General features: G+C 36.2%; 2 protein-coding genes and 1 pseudogene across 2 annotated transcripts; 2 read left to right on the top strand and 1 right to left on the bottom strand.

Annotated features, from left to right (window-relative positions):
• Window positions 1-8,094: 8,094 nt before the first annotated feature.
• LOC148566695 (putative GPI-anchored protein At4g28100) lies at window positions 8,095-8,906 on the top strand. Its single transcript, XM_088484385.1, has 2 exons — window positions 8,095-8,792; window positions 8,886-8,906. Exons 1-2 carry the CDS (start codon window positions 8,100-8,102, stop codon window positions 8,904-8,906), a joined length of 714 nt encoding a protein of 237 aa, XP_088340511.1. The 5' UTR covers window positions 8,095-8,099.
• Window positions 8,907-8,911: 5 nt separating this feature from the next.
• Window positions 8,912-9,859, top strand: LOC148566696 (formin-like protein 8 pseudogene; annotated as a pseudogene).
• A 5,133-nt stretch (window positions 9,860-14,992) lies between these two features.
• On the bottom strand, window positions 14,993-16,737 carry LOC107638910 (uncharacterized). The gene is made up of 4 exons (XM_021120767.2): window positions 16,671-16,737; window positions 16,131-16,251; window positions 15,585-15,790; window positions 14,993-15,054 (listed from the first exon to the last, which is right to left on the bottom strand). The coding sequence occupies exons 1-4, from the start codon at window positions 16,735-16,737 to the stop codon at window positions 14,993-14,995; spliced, it is 456 nt and encodes a 151-aa protein (XP_020976426.2).
• Between the last annotated feature and the right edge of the window lie 2,953 nt (window positions 16,738-19,690).

Below are 19,690 nucleotides of genomic sequence, written 5' to 3' on the forward strand. Positions count from 1 at the left end.
TAGCCAGTTAGCCGCCGTCGTTCTCTCCTTCCTTCCCTCTCCTCTCTTCTTCTTCCCATTCTCCCCCTTAGTTTTCTGATTTCTTCGCTCTTTCGTGTGTCTGTTGAGTGAGGATGAGGGTGTGTGTCGAGTGAGGATGAGGGACTGAGGGTGATCGATTGAGGGCAAACAAAATTTCACTAAGTGTTTATTTGGTATTTTAATATTAGGAGACACTTCTGAAGCGCACCCAAAACTTAATAAATGAGTTACGTTTTAAAAGTGCTCCCTTTGGTTTAAAAAGTGTACCCATAGCTTTTTAGATTTGGCTACACTTTATAAGTGATATTTAAAATATCTAAGGAGACGCTTTTGAAGTGATGCCTCAATAGTGTTTCCTTTTCTCTTATAAAAGGGCACCATGCAAAAAAGCGTAGCCTATTCTAGGAATAGGCTACGCTTTTCAAATGTAACTTAAAAAAAGTGTAGCTGAATGGGTGTTTTTCTTGTAGCAGTAACAACCCTTGCTTTCACCTTCGTCCTCTAACGGTTGTTCAGGTCCACTGCTCTTATGACTTTGAGTTAATTTTTCTGAAATAATTTTGTTGATTGCTGAAGGTACTTCTTTTAATTTTTTTTTTGTTGATTTATGATGTTATTGTCTAATTGTAATGGATTTTGACTTCTGAGTTTGTCTTCTGAACTTTTAGATGTAATTGTTGATTGTGTTCTAATGATGCATGTGTTGTTGGTTTGTTGATGTGATTAGAAATTGTATAAATCTTTGTTACTAATTCATACTTAATTGTTGACTGCATTTAATTTGTATAAGTTTGTGTTTGTGATTGTTGCTAATTATAAATTTTTATTTTTGAAAATAGAATTTTTAATAATTTTATTTTATATTTAATTAAACCGGTTGAATTTCAGTTGAACTATTGAACTAATCATCTTACCGGTTTATTGATCGATTTGGTTTTCGGAACCTTGCTATAGACTATCTCTATTGTTACGGTTTTTAAACATGACATAAAAAAACCGTAGCTTAATTAAAGACCGGAATTATATATGGTGGTAGACTCCATTATTGTCATCCACCCACCAAACTCCTCACACATCCAGTCAAATACATCGTCTTTGAATATTGAAATTTATATAAAATGACAAGATCACCTTAATTATAAATATACTTAAGTACCACTAGTTAATAAATCAGACACAAATATTTTTGCAATTCTAAGAGATTTAATTTCAATAAGACTTGGATGTAATGGAAATAATAAGCACGTGTGTGCAACTTTAATTTCAACATGACTTGGATAATGTTAGAGATATATCTATCTATATTATTTTTTTTATTAGTTTAAATTTTTAGAATGAATGGTATATATCATGATATGATATCAAAATTTTATATCCAAAAAATTTAAAATTCAATCTTTGATAAATTCTAAAAGTAAAAAAAAAATTATACAAAAATTAAGTAAATTCAAATAAAATTTACTTAAAAAAAATTAAAGTATCAAAAATATAATTATTAATTCATGTTATCTTTTGTTGTCAACGTAATGTTTTGGCACCAGTAGTATCATGATAGATGTAATGGAAATAATAAGCATGTGTGCCCAACTACCTACTGGATGCACCTATTCATATCTTTCGTAATTGGATGCAAATATATAAAATATTAGGTAAAAACTTAGGTGAAGTCGACTTCACGTGAAGTTGATATTTGAGAACCGTTAGATGAAAATTTAGTCAAATCAGTCAAATTATTTAACGACTCTTAGGTATCAATTTTACGTGAAATCAACTGCACCTAAGTTCTTTCTTTCTTTCCAAAATTTTGAAAAATATCCAAATACACAATTAAATAAAGATGTCCATTGGAGCTATAGTAAAATCACTAGAAAGTCAAATTTACTTTTAAAGTAAGTGCAATTGCGTAAACCAGTAAAAGTACAGACAAGGTATTAGAAAGAAATAGTTGTTAAACTGCATAAATAATTTCAAAGTCTCATATATAGAAAAGTATATATCTAATCAACAGCAATTTATAAAATCTCAAAATTGGTTGTGATCACTGTCCAGTAAGAGAAAAACTGAATCAACAATTTCTCAAAGAATGGAATCAGAACCCGGAGTTAAAAGTCACAGCACATTAAGACAAGTTCAAGGCTATATCAAAGAATACTTGAATCAAGAAGAACTCAAACAGAGGAAGATAGATGCAACAAGGATTTTAAACAAGCATATGCACTTAAGATCAAACAAGAATGCATATGAATAGAGAAACAGAGTGGAAGCATCAAATTACTTTTCAGGAGGAGTAGCAAACAAGAACTTCAAGTTAGGGTATGAAGAACAGGTCGACTCGAACAAAATCCAAGATACACAACTGAACAGTCTCGAGAAATAGTTTCTAACGTTTCCAAAACCAGCGATTCGCTTCACTCAAAACTCGTATATCATCTATGATAACCCATTAGTGCTGTTATATACAAGATTCACTGGTATTAAGCCGGCCAAACTTAATATCAGGAATTATGCAATGCAAGACTAATAGCGTTAATCAATAGATCGTCATGTGCATAAAGCTCTAATTCTCGTCATTTGACAAGACCTATTCCATGACAAACGCTCAGAGCATGCAATTGAAGCATAGTCAGTCCATTCCTCAGGCTCTACAGGAAGAACTGCTCTGATACCATAATGTAACACCCTAACTACCAAAGCTCACGCTTCCGGCTGCGCGACTCTGATAGGTCGGACATTACGACGACACTTATCTTATTTAATACTAAAATATGAGCCTGTTTGAAACTTTAAACCGCAATACCGCTCCCAAAAACTTTCATCCGATAACATACGTCCATAAATACCATACAACTTACAAAACTCATAAAGAGTACATCCATATATATACATAAATATATATAAATAATATCACAAACATAATCCAACACAATTCCTATCCCTCTTACAGAATATCTCAAGATAAAGGCGAGGGTACAAATAATAGTCTAAAGCAATACAAAGCATTTCAACCACAACTAAAAGAACTCTTCGTAACTTCTGCGCCCATATCCTGAAAGGGGAAAAATGTAGGGGGGTGAGAACATCATCCTCGAAAGGATTCTCAGTAGAGGGTTTTTGGGAATTACTGTAATAGGATACATGAAGATAAACCGTACCAGTGATTAATAACCTTCTTATGCCTCTTTTCAAAAACACGGTTTTCAATAAAAGTAAAGTCAAAAATCTTTACTGAAAGAGGAACCATTCAATTCTCAAAACTCAAAAGCCTTTCAAAACGGTTTATCTATGCGGAACAAAAATAGCCTTTCATAATTTTATTCCAAACCAGAAACACAAAACCGAAATCAACCATCAGTTCATCTCTTTCCAACCACGGCCCTAGGCCCAAACAATCCAACCAACAACCAATCACCACAAATCCAACAGAGTCCCAGATGCAAACACAGATAGGAAGTTCAAGCACAAACAAACAGTTATTACAAGTAGAACAGTTAGCAATTAATCACATAGGCAAACCAAGTATAATATGCACACCCAACCAATGTCACACAAATGCATATGATGCATGCCTGTCCCTAGTGGCTGATGATATCATCTGTCGGTTATAGAGCCAACCCGACAAGTCTTGGTAGCTAACCATTGGACTGTCCCTCTGTCGTGCATCCCCAACTCGAGTTATACTCATCATAAACTTGATCATAATCATGATCCATATCCATCACCCTCACTGGTGAATATTTACGGGGGCGAGCTCATCCGGGCCTTTCACAGTGCCCGGCCACACTTACGACATAGGGTCAACAGAGTATCAAGTCTCGACCCGGAGCACGTGGTGGCTAGCCACTGCTACTACCCAGGGAAACTCGTATCTCAGATAGTGGAAGTGCAACATTCACATTTATCAATGATTCAGCATAAACATGCATTCAATCTCATCCATGGATCAACATCCATCTCAGCCATCCGGCTCACGGTTCAGTCCAGAACCAGCCAATATTCATATCATACACAGCCATTCCGGCTCACGGTTCAATCCAGAACCAACCAATATGTATAATCATACACAGCCATTCCGGCTCACGACAAAACATCACTTCCACCAATCAACATCATTAAATTCATAAAGTCGGCATTTAAGCCATAAATCATTTTCTCAATTCATTTCACTTTGAAATCGAGTTTCAACTCTTTTCAGCATTGGCTTTAGAAATCTCATTTCTCAAATCATCTCAGGCTCATAAGCCGAATTTACTCAAAGTGAGTTCCCTTTTTAAAACAAAGCCACTCTTGGCATTCTCTTTCCAAAACTTCCAAAACCATGGAAAGTTAAAGATTCCTTTTGAATCATTCAAAATCACCCATCCAACAATGAGATTTTTGCAACAAAAGTTCCTCGGCAGAGTCCCAAGTCCTTAGGGGAGAACAGCATAACTCATTTTGCCAAATTCATTTAAAATCATTAAAACATTGGCTTTCCGATTTGAGTAATAAAATAGGATCCAAGCCAAACCGAGTCACGTAATCATTTACTTCCTTCAAAGCCGTTTCCTCTACTTAGGCAAAACCAGCTTTAACCCCCATGACAAATTCTAAAACGTTTCATCTGTTAAAATTGTTTTAGTCTTGCAAGGATTCAGAATTCAAAGAGTACTCAAACCTTTCTCAAAACATTTCAAAATGAAACTTGTCAATAGACACTCAGGTTCTTTCAAAGTCATTGAAACTCCTTTAATTAAAACCCCCAAGTCAAATTCAAAGGCATAAACCCTTTTCGCATTCAAACAGCTTTAAAACACAAGTTTCATCTAAATAACTTTCTCTTGAAAGAGATACAATGCCTTTCTTAAGAAGCAAGACTAAATCACAATTTCCTCTTTACTAACTCATTTCGAAAGCATGAATCTTCCTTTTCTTGATAATTCAAATAAAATAGCAGAAGTCTTTAACTCATCATTTTCCAGACAACATTTCAATAAAGACTCAGGTTTTATAGAAATTTCGGCAGCACCTCCCCTAAAACTTGGACTTTTGCCACCCGGTTCGGGTCCCAACTAAACTGTTTCTCATTCCTTCTCAACAGCTCAAAACCAGAAATCAATTCAAAAACAAGCTAAGTCCAACAATCGCCTCAGTGGCATATCTCAAGGAAACCATTTCAAAAATCAACTCAATATCAACCGATTTAACTCATTTCCAAAGCTTTAAAGAATCAGTTCAGCAATAAATCATTTATCAAAACCACATCAATTAAAGCAACCCAGGCTGAATTTCAAGAGTATTCTATCTTCACATCATCAAAATAGTTGACTCAATTCAAACCAATCCTCAACGGATTAAACTCATTTCAAATCTTTAAAGAATCAACTTCAAACATTACATCTCACAAGCCACACAACAATTCAGCCAAACCAACATCCATAGTCATTCGAGTCAATCAAATAATACATAAGGCAGATACAATCACCAAATACACAATATCTCACATCAGTACCCATATGTAATAATTCCAATAATAAACTATAGTTTTCGGAAAGCGCCCTACCTCAAAACGCAAATCCATAACTCAAACGCGCCACAAAGTCCTTTCCGCCTCGACCCGAAATCCACAACCACAATTCCGGCAGCCAAAACCTCAGCTTCCAGTCACGTTCGCAATAACCATAGCAACACTAATCGTAACATACAATAATCAGGACTCGACGCCACGTTATCAAAACTCGTATTCATTAACCGAACACAACAGAATACTAACGCGAGATCATTCGAAACATAATTTCTTACCGAAACAACACAATGAGGCAACTACGATTTCGAACCGGCCCGGCAACAGCTCCGGCGGCGGCCAGAAGCTCCGGCGGATCAACTGGAAGAGCCGTACAGCATCAAAACCTTCTCGAAACTCAAAATGACCGAAGCCACAAATTTAAAACCCTTACCGGCAAAGTTCTCCAGCGACGGCAGCGAAGTTTTGGGCGGCAGGAGCGGCGACTTGAACGGCACCCAGGAGCTGGCAGCAGCGGCAAAGCCTTGGAACAACCCCAACCAGCTCCATTAACGGCGACCTGAACCATTTCTGATGGCGGCGCTCGAGAATGTCGGCGACGACAACGACAGCACAGGCAGCGGCGGCGGCACGGTGCTTCTGGCAGCGTCCACCTCCCTCGCGCGTCTCTGCTTTGGTGATGGCTGAAGGACGACGACACGGATCCACGGCGAGGAGCAACCGCGGCCACACATAAGCCCCGCGAAGACGGCGGCGGATGCAAGGCTACCTCGCGACGGCGCCTGCACAAGGGTGACAGCAACTGGAGTCTGAACGGCGGCGAGTTGAACGCGGATTCTGGGCCGCGCAGCAGCTTCTCCGGCGCTTCTCCTGGACGACCGTGGCGGCGCGATCCTCTCCCTCTCGTGTCTGTTTGCTCGCTCACTCGCCCTCCCTGATGCAACACGGCGGCGCGGCGGCAGTGACGCCCGCCGGCGCCGTGCTTCCTCCCTTTCCCTCATCTCTCTCAGAAGTTCTCCTCCCCTGTTTTGTGTGTGCTTTTCATTTTGGGGGGGGGGAAGAAGGGGCTTGCGGCTGCTACTGCAGCTTCTGATGGGAAACGGTAATGGGTTAGGGTTTTTAGGGTTAGGATTTTATTTTCAAAAATTAGGGTTAGGGGCATTTTAGTAATTTCACTTAAAAATAGGGATAATATAGTAATTAGAAATAAATTCTAATCCATTAATAATAATGTATAAAAATACTATTTGCTCATCAATTTCATAAATTATTTTCAATAAAATGTCCCCACCAAATAATTAGAAATAATATACTTATTTTCTTCATTTTCCAAAATAGTAATATCAATATTCTAAAATATTAATTATTTAGTCCAAAATCATATAAAAATCCTTTTTATTTCACAACTACCAATTATATGATTTAAATATAGAAAATAATCCAATAATTGTAAAATTGGATAATACCCATAACTTATCTCAAATTCAATAAATCAAAACTTGCCTTAATTATCTTTAATAAAATAATCTCTGAAATTAAGGCTATAAATAACTGTAGGATTTGAGACTTGATCATAATAAGACTTTTCAAAGATTCTGGGTCTTACAGAAAGCTAAGAGAGTGTTCTTTTGCCGTTTTCTTTCGTTTTCACCTTCGTCTCATCATCTCTTCTCCACCGTCACTGCTCATCACCGCGCTCACCAGGTAAGCATTCTCTATCTCATTCTCCATTATCTCTTCTCGCTCATTCTCTAACTCCCTCTCCCTTTTCAGTGTCGAAAAAAGTCTGTGCACGCTCTGCTCTCTCGCGACCCCTCCTATTTTAACGAGTAAGCACGTAAACCACGTTTTGAAGGTTGATTCGCTGCTCCGATGAATCTATTGAAGAGTCAAGGTTTTTGATGAGGAGAAGCATCAATCTCTAATGAGCGAGGTAAGCGCCTGATGATGATGATGGTGAACAACAATAGCTAGTGAAGACAGAGAAAGTATGTATCAATTTTCAGTTGGTTCTGTGAAATTTGGGGGGTTTTGGGTTTTGATTTTTGGATTTTTAATTAAGAATTTTTGCTTCTGAATCTATATTGTTTCTTATTTTTAGGATTATAAGTTTTGTTTTGGGTTCTGATTTGCCAAAAATAAATTAAGTCAGGGGATCCATGTATTGGTCCGTCAATTGCATTGGGAATATTAGTGCAAAATTGATATATCTGTCTCCATTCATATATAAAATTATAATAATTATTGATAGATAAGTAGATTAAAATTTATATTATTTTAATCTTATAAGAAAGGAATAAAGTATAGACTAAAAGACAAATAGGTCCCTGACCTTTTAAAACGGGGACATTTTCGTCCCTCAAGATTGGAAAATACATTTCAATCCCCCACGTTTTAAAACGGGAGACAATTATACCCTTCTGTCCGTTTTGGGCCAAAAACGGCAACGGAGCCAGCTGACATGGAAGGGCAGTGAATGACGTGGCCGTTACAGTTGGTGAGGTGGATTGGGACGAAATTTTAGTGGACAATTATACCCTTTCTTTCTTTTTCTCTCATAAACATTTCATCAAACACCATGTCAGCTCCACTACCACTAACCCTTTTCCTCTTCTGCATTATCATCTTCTTCTTCCATTGCTGCATGTGCAATGACTCATCATCAACAACAACCCTTCAAACCCTTAAGCCCATCCTCCCAAACAAAAGCCCAGGCCCAGGCCCATCTCATCCATCAACAGCAACCATCCCTGCATTCCCTGAACAATCTGATGTCAAAGGTTGCCCCTTGACACTCTCAGATGAACTCTTTGACGGTATAAAGAATGCTTGTGGAGGCGGTGGTGGTGGTGGTTCTGACATGGAGCTCTACCGCATACGGTGCTGCCCTGTTCTTGCATCATGGTTATACTCTGCATATTCTTCCACTGCATTAACCCATAGCCATACCCACACATCATCATTGTCATATGAGATGCCATTGTTACCAGATGACTCAGAAACATGTGTGAATGACTTAGAGAATGCACTGAAAGTGAGAGGGATTCAGCTGAAAAGACCCAATGAGACATGTGATGTTGTATTCTGCTTCTGTGGGATAAGGCTTCACCCTCTGAGTTGCCCAGATGCATTTTTAGTTAATGAAAATGGTGAACTTGTTGGGGATAAAACTGTGAGAAAGTTAGAGAAGAATTGCATCAGTAGAACCAACAATGTCAATGGCTTTCCTGGTCTTGGTGGCTGCTCCAAGTGCTTGAACACACTCTACAGGGTCAGTTTTCTATTAATCTTTTCCCAAAATAGATAAAAAAAAAGAAGTTTTTGTTTTGATTTGGGGGTTGTTTGATTCGTTATTTTGACTTAGAATTTGATGGATCTTTGTTGAATATGATGAATTTGAGTTCATTTTATTGATGTTTATCTTCTTCATGGTTTGGTGATTTGGTAAAGTTGTGTTTATTTTATCTTTCTGTTTGAGAGTTTGGTTGCTCTCTAAGTTATCTTGCAATGTCACCATCCTTCACGCGCCTTTGGAGCTTGTGCGCTTCACGGAAGTCATAAGAACCAATTGAAGCCAAAGTTCTTGAAAAGGGTTGCAAGGAGATGAGGGCTAGTGGCCTATTACTGAAGTTTCTTGAGGCAATTCTCAAAGCTGGAAACCGGATGAATGCCGGAACTTCTAGGGGAAATGCACAAGGTTTCAACCTAAGTGCTCTTAGGAAGCTTCCTGATGTGAAAAGCATTGATGGGAAGACTAGTTTGCTACACTTCATTGTAGAGCAGGTGGCTCAGTCAGAAGGAAGAAGAGAAGCTATGAATCAAAAGCATAACATTCCCAAAATCAACGGTGATATAAGCAACTCCAATGAAAACAATAATAGCCTTGTGCAACATGAGACAGAGAAAGAGTATCTGATGCTTGGTTTACAAGTGTTATTGGGAGGTATAAAGGATGAGTTATCTGAAGTAAAGAAAGAAGCAATAATTGATCATCAGAATTTCATTAGGATGTTATACATTCTCAATGCTCGTGTTAGCAAAATTCGAGAGATTGTAACCAAATGTTGCAGCGAGAACAATGAGAGAGGTGGATTTGTTAAGGAAATGAAAGGGTTTGTAGAGGAATGTGAGGAGGAGCTTAAAGTTGTGAAAGATGAACACCTTAGGATCATGGAGCTTGTGAAGAAAACCAATGAGTATTATCTAGGAGGTGGAGGAGGATCAAACCCCTTTGAACTGTTTCTTATTGTGAGAGATCTTGTGCATGAAGAACCCCCCTCGCTCATCATGGACGATCGCACAAGCAGCGGCCATGACTTCCACCTTGCGTTTGGATGAAATAGGGCTCACCGGTGGAAACGGCGTCGTTTGGCACTTCAGGGACGAATTTGTTTAGTTAAATTTTGTCCCAATCCACCTCAGCGAGTGTAACGGCCACGTCATTCACTGCCCCTCCATGTCAGCTGGCTCCGTTGCCGTTTTTGGCCCAAAACGGACGGAAGGGTATAATTGTCTCCCGTTTTAAAATGTGGGGGATCGAAATGTATTTTCCAATCTTGAGGGACAAAAATGTCTCCGTTTTAAAAGGTCAGAGACCTATTTGTCTTTTAGTCTAAAGTATATTTTTGTTTCACTTGATTTTTGGTAACTTCGACAGGGTGTCAAATCAAGCTTGTATCAAGATTTCAATTCGAGAAATAGATACGACTCTTCTAAAAAAAGTGGGCTCGACGCAGGAATTACTAAGCGTTTGTGTCAAAACAAATTGCGTCGAAATACTGGTAGCAAATTGTAGCAAATAAAAGGAAGTACAAAAAAATGTAAGCTTTAAATAAATGAAAGAGTAAAATTAAAATTGAAAGAAAGTAAAATAACAATAAAATATTGAAAGCAAAGAAATAAAAAGAAATGAATTAAAATGAAAAAGAAAGAAAAAAAAGGAAAATAAAATAAAAATGAACTTCTGGCACTCACATGCACTTGCACTCTATGATCTTCCGTTGCGTCATTGGGATTGAAAATTTTTGCAGAGTTTGGTGTGATGGTGAAGTATTTTTTATTGAAGTCCCTGAACTCTTGTGAACTTCTCCTATTTATAGACTATGAGAATAGACTTGACCATGAAGAATTTTACCTACGATCTCGCTTCCTCCTTTTTCTCAGGCCACGACCCTGCCTTCTTGACTATAAAGAATCTTGACTCCCAAATTTTGACATTCCATTTATTCTCTTACCTTGGTCTTCAAGTAACTGCTTTTCGACTTTGACATTCTTTGCACTATCTTTCTTCGACTTCAGCTTGCTCGTCTCTGCTTCTGTAGTCGAAACAATTGGTAGTCAAAATGTCTTCTGGTAAAAAAAATCTATTTTTAGTACCAACAATTTTATAAATGAATAGAAAGAAAATACCATTTACATCGATACGAGAAGGAACTGTCAATATTTCTTTAAGCAATAATTTCTCTGTTAGGATGGAAAAAAATATACTAAAATCAATATCTGTAGATATTATTTGTGACAAGAAACTAATTGAGAACTCTCGAAATATCTACCGGGATGGGATATAGGTATCCACCCCACAAAGATCTACTAAATTTTTCTGAATAAAAAGTTATCTAATAATTCAATAAGGGTCTTACGATAGTTCAGGTATTACGACGACTCTTATAATATTTAATACTAAAGTATGAGCTTGTTTAAAACTTAGACCGAATTTTTAATTAACATACATTCATACTCACAATATAAAGTACCATACTCACAGGAAATACATATATATATATATATATATATACACATTAGTTTACAAGCATCTCATATCAAAATTCTATCCCTCTTACAAAACTTGTAAAGTTAAAGGCGAGGGAACATAAATACTAAAACAATACAGAAATATCGTCTAATAGAAAAGAAATAAGCTCTTCTAGTTATATTATATATATTATCACAATGTTTATAGGAAAAACCTCTAACAAAAAATCCTAATGATACCAAAATATTAATTAAGTAATTGCAACTAAAGTAGGATTCTTTAATTATATCATCGTCCGATCCTTTGGCTGGCGCTTTCTTGGGGAATAGAGAAATTCAATTGATAAAATCATTTTCAGACTGGGAACACAGTATACTTGAGTTTCCCTGTATCACACAAACCAAGATATTGATACACTTGTAACTAATAACTGCTACAACATCAGTTTAAACTCTATATATATAAGTGTAAACAAGTCATAGAATCAATTACATTTTGTGACTTTGTTTATGAATCATCGGTGATTTGTTAACATTTGCGATAGCAGAAATATTATCCTCCACTATAGCCCTATGTCAACACACTATAACTAATGCTAATTACAGCTATTTACTAACGAGAATCATGCATGGACAACTTTAACTCTTGTCATTTTCTTTGGTATTCAAAAAACCGAATTATCAAAGTAGTAAGTACTTTCCAGACTTCCACTTTCAAGGAACACAAATCCAAAACTAAATCGTAAGATAAAAAATTGAAACTTGAAAACCTTAGTAGACACTTTTAAATCACAATTTTTAAATACGACATAACAAAAATTGATCTAAAGTCTGAAATAATTCAATTAAAAAAGGTGAACATTCAAAACCTTGATCTTTGACATCTATTGTGACGTTTTTTTTTTAAATTATGTGACAAAAATCTATTTTCTAAAAGCACTATTCAAAATTGTTACTATAAATAAAAAATTATTACTATAGACTAGTGTTCTAAAAATCGAACCGGACTAACCGGTTTGATCAGATTAATCAGGAACCGATTCTCTAGTCTATCCGATTGACACAAAAAACCACTTGACAAAAAACTAGTGAAAAAACGGTCGAACCGGCAATAAACCGGTGAACTGATCAGTTTTTTAACGCTTTTTATAATTTTAATTAAAAAAAAACCTCAAGCTGAGTTACAACGCCGCTAGCCCCGCCGTCTCCTCTTCAAGGGTCTCCTTGCGTTGCCAGGTCTTCTCGGGGCTGCTGTTGGCGTCGTCGTCTTTGCCTTCATCGGCGGTGGCCACTCTGAAGTTGTGTCTCTGTCATTGTGCCATCACAACCAGAAGTAGTCTCTACAGATCGGTCCTCTTCTCGCCGTTGCGCTCGGAGCTCTTCTCCTTAATTACCATCATGAAGGTCTCCTCGGAGATCTTCTCCTCGCTGTCGCATCTCTCTCCCACGATTATTGCTTACTCACAGTACACTACAAGAAAAACACCCATTCAGGTACACTTGAAAAGTGTAGCCAAAAGTGAAAAAAATGATGCCTTAGGCTACGGCTACGCTTTTTGGAGTGATTCCTATTCGGCCGTTGCCTATTCTCAAAGGCTACGCTTTTCTGCACCAAAGGCTACGCTTTTGACGTTTGGGAATAGGGTGCGCTTTTCAAGTGATGCTATCTAGGACCAAAGGCAACGCTTTTCAGCTTCCATTTTTGCCAGAATAGGCTACGCTTTTCAACACTACTGCATCACCTGTAAAGCGTAGCCACATTGTATACCATGGCTACCATTTATAAGTGTAGCCTTAGGTCCCTCTTTTTTTTTAATTTTCTATATATATATATAATATTCTAATAATTTTTTGTACAACATAATATTTAGTAATATGATTACATGTATCATTTTACATTCTTAATTAAATGAGTTAAATATTATAAAATAAAAATAAATACATAATAATAAATAATTTCTTTAAATAATAAAAATGATCTTTCAACAAAAAATATATTTATAATGAACCAAAAGCATTAGAATGAACATAATTTTGAATATTTATACATCTCACACTAAATTAAACATACCCACCAAATTAAACATATTCTAAATCAATTATCCATCTCAAAATCTGGCCTAAAGAGCATTTTTCTAGGAAGGACTATTAAAAATCAAGCTGGATGAGCTAGCATTACTGTCATAATCAAGATTCTCCTCTTCTATTGTTCTCACCGGGTGAATAGTGCTTGAACTTCCACCATCAGCCTTTTGAAGATGCTGTATCTTGGTAAGGCCGGTATCACCGTTTCCCTTTGGTTCATACTGAGTCTTTAACGAGGGAACTTCTAAGCTGGGAGATGTAACTGGAATTAAGGAATTAATGAAGTCATTGCCATTCATCATATACACACAAGAAATAGAAAGAAATGAAATGCAGACTTTCATCGTCAGGGTTGCCATTGTTAGAGGGTAGTAAACTGTTGACAAATTCAGCATTATCAATTCTGGAAGGAAAAGTTCTGGATGAGTTACTGTTGGATCCATCCTTCTTTCTGTGACCTATAAGCTTCATCCTCAGTTTACTTGGGGAAATTATTCCAGTCTGCATAACAAACAACTTAATTAACAAATTAGAAGGAAGGCATCAACGGTGGCTGACTAATTTGAACTCCATAATGAAGAAGACAGTGCAAAAGGTAAATTGAAATGGAGCTAAATGACATGAGGTTTGTGAATCCTCTCGTAGTCCATGAATAGAGATGAGATATCTGTGTATGCTTAACAAATGCAACAGCAGTGCAGTTCACTTCAACTTAGCTGCTTCAAGCTTGGTTTGCACAATGAAGGAATGAAGCATAATACACAAGAAACAATGAATCAATCAATGACTTTTTTGCATCAAGTTTCGGTTGCTGTATAAAAGTTGAAGTAGTTTCCAAAACATAATAAAGACTAAAGAACGTAACTACTATTTGACCTGACATGGTAATTATTTTGGTACCTTGTTTTCATAACTTGCTAGGTAGTCACACTTGATATTGTTGGGATGAGGCTCATAAAGATTGAAATGAAGGTTTCCAACATGTAAAACCATATTAAATGGTGCATTCCATTGAGGGGTTGATCCAAGTCTGACATCTGTTCTCCTGATTAAGTCCCCAACTTCTACCTCGACAAATGTTTGTAGGTCCTTGTCATCAAAACAGTCCACCGAGAAATTGGTTGTACCATTTTGAGGCCTCCTAGATCCCCCCCCACCCCCTTGAAGCAACTCCTTGAAAGTTTACTAACCGAAATCACTCTAATATATATACTGCCACCAACAGCCTTATTCATCAAATAACCAGCAGGCAAAGTAAAAAGCTTCTTCCACCATGGTCTTAACCAAGGTGTCAGTAAAAAGCTTTTCCTACAAAAATTTAAATTCAAAATAAGCATGATTACATGAAAGGCTTCAAGCTGATATCCATTTACATAGAATCAGCTTCATAATCCATAATGCATTACAATTTCTAAGAGTTGCATCAAAACTGAAGTTCATATTCTTTCTGCAACAGCACCGCAAATAGAAGTCTTTTACGAAAAACAACACAACTCAAATTTTATTATTTTTCTTGGAACAATTATATTAAATCAAACGTAGTAGAAGCACACCAGACAAGAAGAAACATTGGGCCATTCAGTGGCGGGAAGTGACTGGCTTCCACCGCTTCCAAAGGCGATTCCTATTCTCACCTCAAAAGTTGATACAACTGAATACAAAAGTGTTTTTCCATCCAGGATTGGTGTAAATAGAAGCTGCAAAATGAATATGAATCTTAGTAACAAAAAGATAAAGCACCAAACCATGTTTTTAATTAATGCATGAAAATCAGTTCACATCCCCAAAAGTAAAGATACATATCCACATGTTTTCTTTTTCTCTAAATTTGCTTCTTCGAAATTCAAAATGCCGACATTGCTTTTACATACATCACCCAATGGAATAAAGAATCTAATCAGCTTTCACATAAAATAAATCAAGAATTATTATCCAAACTATCAACAATACAACACTCAAGAACTAGAATAACATGTTCAAAGTTCACTAACTAAAGCTAATTCTAATTTGAAATCCTAATTCAAACTAAGTTAAACCTAAAAATTCAAGTCTAATTAAATTCAAACAAAATCCAAACAACAAAATTAAAATTAACCTAGAGACTTCATCAGCTATAAGATCAGAAAAATGGAACCTAGTGCAAATTGACAAATATGAGTTACAGGGAGAGGGGGAGGATGCTGTTTGAACTTAGAAAAGATGGTCATACCAATCCAAAGTTCTCTACCTCTTAATTTGACCCAAAATGCAAATGTTGCAGCAAGTGAAATCCCACATAGGTAGAATGCTCCTAGATTTATGAAAGGCCCAAGGTGCTGCCATCCACAGCCTCTAGATATGCAAACAGAAGATTTATGGTAGATAGTGTTTAATCTAACCTGGCAGCAGCCCCAATTCCAAAAGGAATAGAATAGTGTTAAGATCGTATCGAGACTGCACAAGAAAAATCTGACTTAGATTTCTAACAAGAAAAGTTATGCTATGTTATAAAACTTATCAAACTGAAAGAACCGATGTTTCAAGTTCTGGATCTGCTAAAATGATAGAATCAAAATTCAGTAAACAATCTCAACCAGAGGAAACAGATGATAGTTCATAAGGTATTAGTTATAAATTCACTCAATTGTTTAGAGCTTCACACATTTATCCGATGTTATCAATCCAAATATCATCATCACCTACACAACTGAATGAGCACTTCCAGGTTCCAACATCAATTAAGAAGAAAGAAATTCTCATAAGCTGCACACAAAAAAAAAAAAAAGATACTCACCCTGTACTAACTCTGGACTCAACTAACTTGGAGAGCTGTGTCAATGCCTCCCTTGAAAGCTTAACTTTCTGAATGTCACTGTCCTGCCTGTACCCTTCATCTCCAACAACAAATCCATGTCCTGATTTTATATTTGTACACCATAACCAACATAAAAATAAAATAAATAATCAATCAGATAAATAACAGATTAAATCTTGTTTGCCTACAGAAAAACATAGCTTAATTCTTTAGTTTTCAGATGAATTCCGGGTTTATGTGATTAAGGAGAATTTAAATTGGTAATCAAATTTCCATGTAAAACACCCAAAGCAAAGAAAACATAACCCAAAAAAGCATCAGAGAGGAATATAGCTTGAAGCTGGAAATTGAAAGCAACCACTATGTTCAAGGAATTCATCATATTAACTAGATTTGGAAGGTTAATTTCACCAAAAGAGAATTCATCATATTAACTAGCCTCCTCAAAACATATTTACATGTCATTGGAAAAAAACAAAAATGGAAAATTCATAGGAAAATGTAATTGCAATTACCTACCTATTGATATCAATCTTCTCATCAGATTCAACAACAGTAGCTTCAAAACCATAAATTCCACCTCCATAACTAGTAACAGGTTCACCTTCAACAGTTACAATGTAAATCTCAACTTTCACATACACAAGAAGACCACATAGAACTGCAACCAAGCACCCAAACTCCAACAACCTCATTGTGCCAACTCCAACACTTCACATCCACAAGATCTATTTCATAATCCAAATGATGACACAGTTGAGTTAGACTGAAAAAACAAAGAAAGAAGGTTAGTTCCAATGTGACACTGATCCGAGTAAATCAGCTGAACGTGCATTGGTAGTTGGTGTTTAAAATAATATAACTTCTGAGAACATAGAAAAGGATCAGCAACTGATTCATATATGGTGTTTTGTAAAATGTAAATTGTAGCATCATATTGAAAGTCATTAGCAAATCTTCTATTTTGCTTTTTAATTGATATCAAAATTCAGGAAACATAGTTGAGCTGCAATAGGGGACTGAACTGACCACTTAGAATTTAGAAACATGCAAGATTATAGCTCTTGAATCAAATTCCTTCCTGTCAAGTTCTACAATGATCAGATTTTGAAACTAATCGACACTAACTTTTGAAACTAAAATAACTGTTATAACAGATGCTAGCCTAATAGATATAGTGCAGCAAATTGTCAAAAACTGAAACAAACAAACTAACTTCTGATTTCTAACTAACCTGACAATTACAACAAATTAACCAACTCACAAATTCTTCAACAGATATAGTACCAAAGCAAACTGAAAGTACCTCCTCATTGTCACCCTCAGGATCTGAATGTGGCTCAGTAACACTACAAGCAATTCCTCTCTTCCCTCTTTATTCCAAAATAACATCGCCACGCGAAGCAGAATCAGTAACAATTCAGAAAAAATAAACAAATAAACAAATAAAACGCAAATTCCACTAAGAATGTAAAGCAAAGCCGCTTCCTGAAGCTCGAGCTCAGCTTGAAGGAACTCCAACGCCGTAGAGGGTAGCAGGTGCGTACGGAAACTGGGTAACGGGTTTGGCAAGACATCCCTTCGAGATCCTCGGCAGCGGTACATCAGCCTGGCGGTGGCAGAGCGGCGATGACAACAAGCCCTAGCAGCGGCGGTGGAGCTTCAGCGGCGATAGAGCACCCCTTTCTTCTCTCCTCCATTGCGTTTTCTCTCTTCCTCAAGCTCTCTCTCTCTCTCACTGGCATTCGACGACGACGATGACAGAGCCCTAGCCAGTTAGCCGCCGTCGTTCTCTCCTTCCTTCCCTCTCCTCTCTTCTTCTTCCCATTCTCCCCCTTAGTTTTCTGATTTCTTCGCTCTTTCGTGTGTCTGTTGAGTGAGGATGAGGGTGTGTGTCGAGTGAGGATGAGGGACTGAGGGTGATCGATTGAGGGCAAACAAAATTTCACTAAGTGTTTATTTGGTATTTTAATATTAGGACACACTTCTGAAGCTAGCGCACCCAAAACTTAATAAATGAGTTACGTTTTAAAAGTGCTCCCTTTGGTTTAAAAAGTGTACCCATAGCTTTTTAGATTTGGCTACACTTTATAAGTGATATTTAAAATATCTAAGGAGACGCTTTTGAAGTGATGCCTCAATAGTGTTTCCTTTTCTCTTATAAAAGGGCACCATGCAAAAAAGCGTAGCCTATTCAAGGAATAGGCTACGCTTTTCAAATGTAACTTAAAAAAAGTGTAGCTGAATGGGTATTTTTCTTGTAGCAGTAACAACCCTTGCTTTCACCTTCGTCCTCTAACGGTTGTTCAGGTCCACTGCTCTTATGACTTTGAGTTAATTTTTCTGAAATAATTTTGTTGATTGCTGAAGGTACTTCTTTTAATTTTTTTTTTTTGTTGATTTCTGATGTTATTGTCTAATTGTAATGGATTTTGACTTCTGAGTTTGTCTTCTGAACTTTTAGATGTAATTGTTGATTGTGTTCTAATGATGCATGTGTTGTTGGTTTGTTGATGTGATTAGAAATTGTATAAATCTTTGTTACTAATTCATACTTAATTGTTGACTGCATTTAATTTGTATAAGTTTGTGTTTGTGATTGTTGCTATATAAATTTTTATTTTTGAAAATAGAATTTTTAATAATTTTATTTTATATTTAATTAAACCGGTTGAATTCCAGTTGAACTATTGAACTAATCATCTTACCGGTTTATTGATTGATTTGATTTTCGGAACCTTGCTATAGACTATCTCTATTGTTACGGTTTTTAAACATGACATAAAAAAACCGTAGCTTAATTAAAGACCGGAATCATATATGGTGGTAGACTCCATTATTGTCATCCACCCACCAAACTCCTCACACATCCAGTCAAATACATCGTCTTTGAATATTGAAATTTATATAAAATGACAAGATCACCTTAATTATAAATATACTTAAGTACCACTAGTTAATAAATCAGACACAAATATTTTTGCAATTCTAAGAGATTTAATTTCAATAAGACTTGGATGTAATGGAAATAATAAGCACGTGTGTGCAACTTTAATTTCAACATGACTTGGATAATGTTATATATCTATCTATATTTTTTTTTTATTAATTTAAATTTTTAGAATGAATGGTATATATCATGATATGATATCAAAATTTTATATCCAAAAAATTTAAAATTCAATCCTTGATAAATTCTAAAAGTAAAAAAAAAATTATACAAAAATTAAGTAAATTCAAATAAAATTTACTTAAAAAAAATTAAAGTATCAAAAATATAATTATTAATTCATGTTATCTTTTGTTGTCAACGTAATGTTTTGGCACCAGTAGTATCATGATAGATGTAATGGAAATAATATGCATGTGTGCCCAACTACCTACTGGATGCACCTATTCATATCCTTCGTAATTGGATGCAAATATATAAAATATTAGGTAAAAACTCAGGTGAAGTCGATTTCACGTGAAGTTGATATTTGAGAGCCGTTAGATGAAAATTTAGTCAAATCAGTCAAATCATTTAACGGCTCTCAGGT

The sequence above is a fragment of the Arachis ipaensis genome, chromosome B4 (genome assembly GCF_059453495.1).
Source record: "Arachis ipaensis isolate K30076 ecotype BB chromosome B4, ASM5945349v1, whole genome shotgun sequence".
In the NCBI taxonomy this organism is placed as follows: Eukaryota; Viridiplantae; Streptophyta; class Magnoliopsida; order Fabales; family Fabaceae; genus Arachis; species Arachis ipaensis.

Bases quoted from the DNA above. Each gene is read 5' to 3' on its own strand.
- LOC148566695 (XM_088484385.1), top strand. From the start codon at position 8,100: ATGTCAGCTCCACTACCACTAACCCTTTTCCTCTTCTGCATTATCATC. The intron at 8,793-8,885 runs GTCAGTTTTCTA...ATTTTGACTTAG, and splicing joins GCTTGAACACACTCTACAGG to AATTTGATGGATCTTTGTTG.
- LOC107638910 (XM_021120767.2), bottom strand. From the start codon at position 16,737: ATGGAGGTGGAATTTATGGTTTTGAAGCTACTGTTGTTGAATCTGATG. The intron at 16,252-16,670 runs GTAGGTAATTGC...ATATAAAATCAG, and splicing joins GAGAAGATTGATATCAATAG to GACATGGATTTGTTGTTGGA. The intron at 15,791-16,130 runs GTGAGTATCTTT...TTTCTTGTGCAG, and splicing joins GAGTCCAGAGTTAGTACAGG to TCTCGATACGATCTTAACAC.